General features: G+C 40.2%; 1 protein-coding gene across 1 annotated transcript in view; it reads left to right on the top strand.

Annotated features, from left to right (window-relative positions):
* GLO1 (glyoxalase I) overlaps positions 1 to 8,674 on the top strand; it is a 31,919-nt gene extending 23,245 nt beyond the window's left edge. Inside the window, exons 4-6 of the mRNA XM_032253616.1 lie at positions 1,205 to 1,272; positions 2,250 to 2,339; positions 7,198 to 8,674. Of these exons, the coding sequence (XP_032109507.1) occupies positions 1,205 to 1,272; positions 2,250 to 2,339; positions 7,198 to 7,286 (247 nt within the window). The 3' untranslated portion in view covers positions 7,287 to 8,674. The remainder of the gene's footprint in view (positions 1 to 1,204; positions 1,273 to 2,249; positions 2,340 to 7,197) is intronic.
* The last annotated feature ends 2,521 nt before the right edge of the window (positions 8,675 to 11,195 follow it).

Genomic DNA, 11,195 nt, shown 5'->3' with positions numbered 1-11,195 from the left:
TTCATTGCAGCACTGTTTACAATAGCAAAGACCTGGAAGCAACCCAAATGCCCATCGACGATAGACTGGATAGGGAAAATGTGGCACATATACACTATGGAATATTATGCAGCCATCAAAAACAATGAGTTTGTGTCCTTTGTAGGGACATGGATGAACCTGGAAACCATCATTCTCAGCAAACTGACAGAAGAGCAGAAGATCAAACACCGCATGTTCTCACTCATAGGCGGGTGTTGAACAATGAGAACACATGGACACAGGGAGGGGCGTACTACACACTGGGGTCAGTTGGGGGGAAATAGGAGAGGGACGGTGGGGGGTGGGGAGCTGGGGAGAGATAGCAAGGGGAGAGATGCCAGATGTAGGTGATGGGGAGGAAGGCAGAAAATCACACTGCCACGTGTATACCTATGCAACAATCTTGCATGTTCTTCCCACGTACCCCAAAACCTAAAATGCAATAAAATAAATAAATGGGAAAAAAAAAAAAGACCCTGAAATTGTTAAGATATTTGCCATATTGTCACTAACTAATTTTTAGGTACTGTAATTAGTCTTTCAGCATCCAAAATTTTGTTCTTTTATTATTTTGCTACATTTTTGATCCAGAAATGTGATATCATATGTTCCTTTAAAAACTCTTCAAACCATTTTGTAATAATTAACTTTCAATTTCGGTATTTTTATAACTTGAGCATTTTAAAATGTTGGCAATTTCTTTATGTTGTTTATCTGCACACTTTAACAAGTACCAAAAGAGTATTTCTTTCAGAGTGTGTGATTTTTGTGTGTCCCTGGATTCAAAATAAAGCTTTGGAATCAGGCAGACTTAGATATGAGTCTGTGAGTCTTAAACAAGTAAGTGGCAGTTTCATCAATAAAATGGAGATGTTCACATCTAGCCTATGGAGCTGTTTTAAGCGTTTAAATGAAATATAAAGTACTTACCACAACACATGAGCATTATTATTCTCATTATTGTTCTTATCCAGTACCTGTATTTACTGACTCCGTAGTCTAATTAAAATCATACTTTGTCCATTTACGCCTTCTATAGTTGAAAACTTAATATTTTTGTAGCAGGGGTTAGGCTAATTATGTAAAGTAGCATATAAACATGGTAAGATTTCAAAGACGTTACTTTCTTTTCGGAATACCTATTCCATAGGACACTATAGCTATGTTTTCTTTCCTTTTGTAGCAATTGGGGCACTGAAGATGATGAGACCCAGAGTTACCACAATGGCAATTCAGACCCTCGAGGATTTGGTAAGTTTGCCTGTTTGTATGTGATATATGTAGATTTGTGTGATTTTGTATTATGTATATAATTTTGATTTTTATAAACCTAAAACATTAATGGCCTAATTAAGTATGATCAATTTATTAGAAATATGATTCTTTTTATTTTCCACAAATAATCTTATTTAGGAGTTAATTTCAGAGTCTCAATCTAAACATTACATTTACTCTCTCATGATTTACTTTTAAGTCTCAGAGTTAATTTCCAGTAGACTTAAAAAAAAAAAAGCTGTAGTTAATACTAATCCCAGTTTGTGCTAGCACATACACTTCTGCTTTATTCTCCCATCTCTCGGTCAAAATGACAGTATTCCAGGCTTCAGCTGGCTGCTACAGTCAATGCCAACCACAAACCTATTACGTATGAGTAAACGATGACTGTTTTTTGGTGTAGATTCTTCTTTTTTTTTTTGAGACGGAATCTTGCTCTGTTGCCAAGCTGGAGTGCAGTGGCACGATCTCGGCTCACTGCAATCTCTGCCTCCTGGGTTCAAGTGATTCTCCTGCCTCAGCCTCCCAAGTAGATGGGGCTATAGGCACGCGCCACCACACCCAGCTAATTTTTGTATTTTTAGTAGAGACAGGGTTTCACCATGTTGGCCAGGACGATCTCAATCTTTTGACCTTGTGATCTACCCACCTCGGATTCCCAAAGTGCTGGGATTACAGGCATAAGCCACCACGCCCAGCCTGGTGTAGATTATTCTTAACTAATTGGTTTGTGTATGAGCTGGTATTGGTTAATTTTAAATAATTTATAATTAAAGGCAACTAATTAACTTATTATACCTAGTTCATTAGACCTATATTTGTTCTTTAATGTATTATAGATTTTGAACCTACCTAACTAAGTCTGTTGTTCTGGAAGCTACTTGTGGTACTTGGACACCCTATTGTAATTCTTTCTTCCTTCTCTCTGCTTTTTTCGGGGAATATCATGTAAGGTCACATTGGAATTGCTGTTCCTGATGTACACAGTGCTTGTAAAAGGTTTGAAGAACTGGGAGTCAAATTTGTGAAGAAACCTGATGATGGTGAGTCTACAACTTACTGTGTTCAGGCCTGTCTTTAGTCAGTATTTACTAAGCACCCACAGAGGGCACTGTTGTAGTAAAACTCTTTGGGCTACAAGTAACAGAAGTCTACGCTTCAACCAGATTTTTAAAAAAAGAGAAAGGCCCGGTGCAGTGGCTCACGCCTGTAATCCCAGCACTTTTGGAAGCCAAGACGGGCAGATCATGATCTCAAGAGATTGAGACCATTCTGGCCAACATGGTGAAACCCCATCTCTCCTAAAAATACAAAAATTAGTTGGGTGTGGTGGCGGGCACGTGTAGTCCCAGCTACTCGGGAGGCTGAGGCAGGAGAATCATTTGAACCAGGGGGCAGAGGTTGCGGTGGGCAGAGATCGTGCCACTGCACTCCAGCCTGGGCATAGAGTGAGACTCTGTCTCAAAAAAAAAAAAAAAAAAAAAAGAAAGAAAGAAATGACTGGAAAACTGAGTATCCAAGGGACTAGACACAGAACCAGGAGAGCCATCAAAACCCTGGGCTCCCTCTCCCACTCCCCAAACCTGCCACTTTCTTCATTGGCCACCAGCTTTCACTATTTCAGGGTTTATCTTTCCACCCAAAAATAAGTTTCTTAAAGTCCATTTTATCTGATATTCATGTAACACCACCAGCGTTCTTTTAGTTTATAATTACATGGTATTTCTTTTTCATCTTTTACAACCTTTGTATGTCCTAATGTTTTAGGTAGGTTTTTTGAAATAGCATATGTATGGATTTTGCTGGGATTACATGTATTGTAATTATTTTACTTAGATCTCTTTCTGAAATATTTCAAATTAAAATTGAAATATTAAATATTTCAGAGTCTCAATTTAAAAATTTGAAATATTTCGCTGTTTCATTTTAATCTTTTTTTTTAATTGAAATATTTAATATCTGGCTGGGTGCAGTGGCTCATGCCTGTAATCCCAGCACTTTGGGAGGCCAAGGCAGGCAGGCAGATCACGAGATCAAGAGATCAAGACCATCCTGGCCAACATGGTGAAACCCCATCTCTACTAAAAAATACAAAAATTAGCTGGGTGTGGTGATGTGCACCTGTAGTCCCAACTACTGAAGAGGCTGAGGCAGGAGAATTGCTTGAACCCAGGAGGTGGAGGTTGCAGTGAGCCAAGACCACACCACTGCACTCCAACCTGGCACCTGGTGACAGAGCAAGACTCTGTCTCAAAAAAATAATAATAAATAATAAAATAAAATATTTAATATACAGACTTCCCCCCCCCAAAAAAAGGAACTTGCTCTACTCCACCCTCATTGTGTCACTATTACCTAGACTGGGATAGTATTGATTTTATTTTTTAAAGATAATAATAAATATATCAAGGTGTTTGATCACCTTTTCTTCATATATCTCTTGTAGTGTCTCCTTTGAGACAGGATCTCACTCACGTCCAGGCTAGGTTGCTGCAGTAGCACTGTCATAGCTCACTGCAGCCTTGAACTCCTGGGCTCAAACAATCCTCCTGCCCTAGACTCTCCTAAGTAGCTAAGACCACAGGCACATGCCACCACACCCAGCTAATTGTTTTATTTTTATTTTTTTTTTTGTACAGATGAGGTCCTGCCATGTTGCCCAGGCTTGTCTCAGACTCCTGAGCTCAAGCAGTTCTCCCACCTTGGCCTCCCAAAGCATTAGGATTATAGGTGTGAGCCACTACACCCAGCCTCTTGTAGCATCTTTTGGAGTTTTCTGTCCTTTTATTTAAATACCTCAACCAAAATGTCTTTAAAGGGGTTTGTTTGTTTGTTTGTTTTTGAGACACAGTTTTACCCTTGTTGTCCAGGCTGGAGTGCAATGTCGTGATCCCGACTCATTGCAACCTCCACCTCCTGGGTTCAAGCGATTTTCCTGCCTCAGCCTCCCGAGTAGCTGGGATTACAGGCATGGGCCACCACGCCCGGCTAATTTTGTATTTTTAGTAGAGATGGGGTTTCTCTGTGTTGGTCAGGCTGGTCTCTAAATCTCAACGTCAGGTGATCTGCCCGCCTCGGCCTCCCAAACGACCCTTTAAAGGGTTTTTAAGGCAAAACTGTTGAGACTGTATAACTGAGAATAATGCCTTTATGTGTGAAGGACAGTTCTAAGGAAAAGCCTTGAAGGACAGTTCTAAGGAAAAGCCTACATTTAATTTCCTTCAATCTTGAAAATACTCTTCCATTTTCTTTTTGCATGTGATGTTGCTGTTGAAAAATCTGTCAATCTCCGTTCCTTTGTATATTCTTCTGTTTTGTTCTAGAAGCTTTTTATATTATTTCTTTGTCCTTGCCTGCGTTCTAGGAGATTTCCTCAAACTGGAATTCCAGTTAGCTAAATTTCTCCCAAATGTGTCTGTTCTGATATTTAATTCATCTATTTGTTTTTAAACACCTGTTATAATTTTGATCTCTAAGTTTTGCTTAGTTTCCTTATTATGTTCTTGTTCTTTTTTTTTCATATTGTTAATATTTCATATTGCTTTTTTTTTTTTTTAGCTACTCATTTTTGAGATGGAGTTTTGCCCTTTTGCCCAGGTTGGAGTGCAGTGGTGTGATCATAGCTCACTGCAGCCTCAAACTCCTGGGCTCAAGCAGTAATCCATGTCAGCCTCTTGAGTAGCTGGGACTACAGGCAAATGCCACTATGTATGGCTAATTTTTTATTTTTTGTAAAGACAGGGTCTCACTATGTATCTCAGGCTGGTCTCAAACTCTTGCACTCAAGTGATGCTTCTGCCTCAGCCTCCCAAAGTGTTAGGATTACAGATAAGAACCACCACACCAGGCCGGTCATTACTTTTACATGTATAGATAGTCCTTGGGGCTGGGCCTGTAATTGCAGTACTTTGGGAGGCTGAGGCAGGAAGATTGGGATAATCACTTGAGGCTAGCAGTTCAAGGCTGCAGTGAGCTATGATTGTGCCATTGCATTCCAGCCAGGGTGACACAGCAAGACTTTGTCTCTACAAAAAGGTTTTTTAAAAATTATCGGAGCATAGTGGCACATGCCTGTAGTCTGCATGCCTAGCTACTCCGGAGGCTGAGGTGGGAGAATGCTTGAGCCCAGGAGTTGGAGGCTGCAGTGAGCTATGATCACACCACTGTACTTCATTCCAGTATGAGTGACAGAGCAAGACCTTATCTCCAGAAAATAAAACAAATAGTTCTTGGTCCGTTATTCTAATATTTCTTCTGTTTGAATCTATAATCCATTGCCTTGGATTTTTTTTTATGGTTATGTTTCTCAAATTCTTACTATGTTGGCCTCTGAGCTTTTTTCCCCTGCAGCTGTTAGTTATTCTAACACAACAAGCAGTGTGAATAGGAGAATGGCCAGATCCCTGTCCTTAGCAACCTGCATGATCTCAGGACGATGGGCTGGATAAGCCTAGGCCAGAGATCCCTAGGTACCTGGAAATGAGACTTAAACATTTCACCTTCCACAAAACAACTCTTCAGGTCGGATCTTCACACTTCATCCCTCAGGGAAGCAGTATTAGTAGGAGACACTTCCAATAGTGTCATTCCCTAGCCCTGGGTGTGGAGAGAGGGCTGGGGAGATCATTCGGCCCCTACCCATTTTTCTCGGTTTCTCACAAGCACAAGGCTCCTGCACTGCCCTTGTTTACTGCTAAGGACATCTGAACAAGCGAGAGGGCAGGTGCTGATGCACTTGGCAGTGAGGGAGGAGCAAGAACAAAACTCTTTATTCTCCCACAGCCATTATGCACTGCCTTCTGGTCCAGGCCAGAACTACCACCTCCCACACAGCCCAAGTTAAAACTGTCACCTCACCCCATCCTCACCCATTCTTCTCCCCAGCCATCATCAGCAGGGTTTCTTTTTTTGTTTTCTTTTCTTTTTTTTTTTGCATTTTCCGTCTGTGTTCCTCTAGGATTGATGTTGGGGAAAGGAGCCAGAGATAAGAGTCAAACCAATTCAACATATTGTTCCCCAAATAAATTTCCGAGGCCACATTTTCCCAAGCAATGTGTTTGCTTCCAAGCAAGCTGTTTGCTTGTTTGTCAAGCAAATAGCTCTGACATACTAGACTCAATCCCAGTTATGAATTCCTGAGAGAAAGATTCTCGCAGAGCTTGAGTCGCCTCAGATAGTGTTTAAAAGGGTTTATATGACCCAAGCACCTGGGTCTTTTGTTCATGGGGGTAAGCCATGCTACCAGCTTCCTTCAGCACCTCCCTATTTTCTTTTTCTTCTTTAAAATAAGACAATTTCTGTAACTACTGAACTGGTAGCATGGTATCATGAAGGTGAGGCAAATGCCTGAAACCAAAAAGATGCAGCCAGCCCTACAGTTTATTTCAGGAGGGCTGGTATTCACAATGTGTGCAAGATAATATTTTAGTCATTATGAAAAGTATGCATTTGGGTGACACTGACAATAAGAATTTTGAAAAATTAAAACGATAAACAAAGTAATATACTTCATTAAAATGCAAAGTACAATTTTAATTAATAAAAGCTTTTAAGGCCAGGTACAGTGGTTTGTGCTTGTTATCCCAGCACTTTGGGAGGCAAGGCAGGAGGATTGCTTAAGGACAGGAGTTCGATACTAGCCTGGGCAGTACATTGAGATCCTGCCTCTACAAAATCGAAAGATTGGCCAGGGCTGGTGGTGCATGCCTGTGGCCCCAGCAACTTGGCAGGCTGAGGCAGGAGGATCACTTGAGCCCAGGAGGTCAAGCCTGCCTTGGGCCGTGATCGTCCCATGCACTCCAGCCTGACATTCAGAGCAAGACCCTGTCTCAAAGAAAGAAAAACATTTTTAAGGTGTTTTCTTTTTTAGTCTTTTCAATAACAAAAAATTTCATTTTACAGGTAAAATGAAAGGCCTGGCATTTATTCAAGATCCTGATGGCTACTGGATTGAAATTTTGAATCCTAACAAAATGGCAACTATAATTTAGTGCTGTGAGAATTCTTCTTTGAGATTTCAGAAAAAAGGAAACAATGTGATTCAAGATATTTACATACCAGAAGGCAGAAGCATCTAGGACTGATGGATCACTGTCCCAATTCAAATTATTCCTCTGTCCATTTCCCCTTCCTATTTCAGCTGTTCTTTTCACCTAACTGTTCATCGTTCTGGTTTTCAAGTAGTGCTTTATCTTATGTCCTTGAATATAGTTGTATAACTTTACTTTTTAGGTAATAATTAGAACAGTTCCCTTCAGAGGCTGCATTTATCTTCTTATGCCTCCTAAATATTACTTCTCTTCAAGTCTGCCTTTGAATTATCATTTTCAAAAAAAAAACATTTAACATGTTTTTCTTGTGGTTATCTTCTGGGGTTTCAATTCCTCAGAAACAACTTTTTTCACTATGGAAAGTAAGGAAGACTGAAAGTGTTCTTTCAGTAAAGTATAAAGTGTTTATTTTACAAAAGAGAAGGTACTCTTGAGAGCAATTCAGAATCATGCTGACAAGTATACTGATAGAAAAGTATACTGATTGAAAAAGTAATTTCTTCTTATTTATAAAGTACGTTTAAAGTTCAAGGACTGACCTCATTTATTTGGGAAAGGGGAGGAGGAAGGAAATGATACGGTGCCCAGACACTGGGCTGGGCTGCAGCTTTATCTCATTTACTACTCCCAGCTATCATGTGAGAAAGAAAGCAGGCTAGACATGCGAAATCACTTTCATGGATACTTAATGGATTTAAGATAGCATAAATTGGCTCAACTCCTCAATATTTCATAATCATTTTTAGTATTTAGACTGTGCCTCAAAGTTGTAGTACCTCAGAAGACCTCCTTCTCTGGTTTCTTGTTGTAAAAACCTTCAGTGAGTATAACCCTTGTGCTCTTGGCTCTTGGGCCTGAGTACCATAGTGAGGGAGTAAACACTACAAGTCTTTAGTACGAAACTGCTCTAGGGACACCTGGTGATTCCTACATAAGTGATGTTTATGTTTCTCATAAAGAGTCTTCCCTACCCCAAGGTCTTCATGATGCCAGTAGCCATATTTGATAAATTATGTTCAGTAATAGTTATCAGAAATCAGCTCAGTGGTCTTCCCTGCCATGATTGACATTTGATGGGTTTTTAAAAATCAAAGTGATTTTTGAAACTCTCTAATGGCACAGAAAATAAAAACATCCAGTTTGTGGTTGACTATATTTAGATTTTCTCTAGACTCTAGTGGAAAACCTTTGGAAAGGCCATGCCACCCGTGCTTGTACTGCTAGAAGCACTTTACATTTCCTTTTTGGGTGAAATGGATTTATGTGAGTGCTTTAAACAAACAGCAATACTTATAGACTGAAATAAAACGAAACTTCAAATGAGACTATATATAATTTGTAAACCTTTGTCCATCATGTTCTTTGTTTAAAAAAAAAAAAAAGAAAAAGAGCTTCCCTTAGGGAGTACTGAAAGGAGTTGAAAAGGCTTGTAGGCTCATTCTGAGCAGAGAACAAATGTGATTCTGTACAGCCTATAAAGCTGTACATACTTTATGAAAAGTATGCATTTGGGTGACACAATAAGAATTTTTAAAAATTAAAAGTATAAACAAGATAATGTACTTTATTAAAATGAAGTACAAGAAGTAGGCTGTAGTGTCTGGCTAAGGAAGGGTGGGAAGAAGAAGGTGAATAAGGAATAGAGGATTGAAAGTACAGACAGAAGAAAGGCCAAATATCAAAAGGCAAGTAAGGAACTTATGAAGACCAATTTCACATGTTGAATACCAGAACTGACAAATAGGAGGGCTAATACATTCACAAATTCAGTAATTTAAGCTGTATTTCCAGGGAAAGAAGACTTCTCCTTTGCTTAGTAAAACTTGCCAAAAGATAGCCCTTTCTCATTCTTTAAATTCATTCCTATATGCATTTTCTTTTTTAATGTGCAGTTGGCCTTTGAACAACATGGGTTTGAACTCCACTGGTTTATTTATACAAGGATTTTTTGTCATGCAAGTATGGGTTGAAAATACAGTACACAGAGCTACGACTTTTCATATGCCCACTGTGGGACTTAAGTATGCACAGATTTTGGTATCCATGGGCAGTCCTGGAACTAGCCCTCCACATACATCAAAGGACAACTGTGTATCATAACAGTACACCTTGTTAGGGAAAAAACAATTCACTTCCAAATTCACTTACCTGAGAAGTTGTATGAAAGTACAGAGTGGGTCACAAGAAGTAAGTTGTCTTATTTTCCATGATCGTGGTCAATGTAAAACAAGTTTCCCATGAGCCCTACATACTAAGGCTAGAACTGTTACAGTACAGGTGATTTGAATGAAGAGGAGATGGCTGAAAGGGAATCACTTGTGGCTTTCCTGCACAGTATTTTGACCAAGATTGCATGGAGTGTGCCTTAGTTAAGGTAATTGTAACAAAAATGCCATAGACTGGGTGGTATAAACATCTACAACTCACAGTTCTGGAGGCTGGGAAGTCCAAGATCAAGGCACCAGCAGATCCAGCGTCTGGTGAGGACCCACTTCCTGACTTGTAGACAGGTATCTTTTCACTGTGTTCTCACACATGCAAGAGAAATCATCCCTTAAAGAGGCACAATTCCATTCATGAAGGTTCTACCCTCATGACATAATCTTCCAAAGCCCTCACCTCCAAATACCATCACATTGAGGATTAGCCTTAAACATATGTATGGGAGGGAGCCACAGGACACAGTCCATAGTACACACATGTAAATAATCCTCAGCCATACAACTGCTTATGAAGAGTGTTAGTAAGGGTGCTTGCTATTGGCAGTAAGAAAAAAAACCAGCTCTCTAATGTAGCAGGCATTTAGATTCCAAAATGGGTTGGTCAGCCAGGCGCAGTGGCTCATTCCTGTAATCCCAGCACTTTGGGAGGCTGAGGCAGGTGGATCACTTGAGGTCAGGAGTTTGAGACCAGCCTGACCAACATGATGAAACCCCGCCTCTACTAAAAATACAAAATTAGCCAGGCATGGTGGTGGGCGTTTGCAATCCCAGCTACTTGTGAGGCTGAGGCAGGAGAATCACTTGAACCCAGGAGATGCACCGAGATCGTACCATTGCACTCCAGCCTGGACAACAAGAGCAAAACTCTGTCTCAAAAAATAAATAAATAAAATGGGATAGTAGAAAGTTCAGAGATAACAAGAACCCCAGATTCTTTCCATCTTTCCCATCCTGTCATTTTTAGCATTTTTCTCACTGGACCAATAATACGATCAAAGATGCTTACCATGATTCCAGGTGTCATGTGTAGACCAACAATGTTTATTAATAGAGTTTGGCTGTGTTCCCACCCAAATCTCATTTTGAATTGTAGTTCCCATAATCCCCACGCTGCTGGAAGGACCCGGTGGGAGGTAATTGAATCATGGGCGTGGTTTCCCCCATGCTATTCTCATGACAAAAGTTCTCCTGAGAGCTGATGGTTTGATAAGGGGCTTCCCTCTTCTTCCTGCCACCCCGTGAAGAATAATGTGTTTGCCTCCCCTTCCACCATGATTGTAAGTTTCCTGAAACTTTTCCAGCCCTGCAGAACTGTGAGTCAATTAAACCACTTTCCTTTATAAATTACCCAGTCTGGGGTATGTCTTTACAGCAGCGTGAGAATGAACTAACAAAAATGTCCAGTGAAAGAAAAGAACCTTTTATTCCTCATGTGCCTTTAATGAGTGAGAAACCTTACTCTTAGCTCCTCAGCAAAATTCCCCTCATATCTCAACCTGTACTGGGTCACTTGCTTGTCTAATCACTGGCAAAGGGGGTGGGAAGACTCTGACTTAGATGGATCATATTTACCTAAGTTGGCTGCATGGTAGTGGACAGTGAATCAGAATTGAGACTGCCAGAATGG

The sequence above is a fragment of the Sapajus apella genome, unplaced genomic scaffold (assembly GCF_009761245.1).
Source record: "Sapajus apella isolate SASKATOON/1434 unplaced genomic scaffold, GSC_monkey_1.0 scaffold83, whole genome shotgun sequence".
Classification (NCBI taxonomy): Eukaryota; Metazoa; Chordata; class Mammalia; order Primates; family Cebidae; genus Sapajus; species Sapajus apella.
The sequence above is the reverse complement of the archived record's forward strand: the minus strand, read 5'-3'. Positions and strand labels throughout refer to the sequence as shown.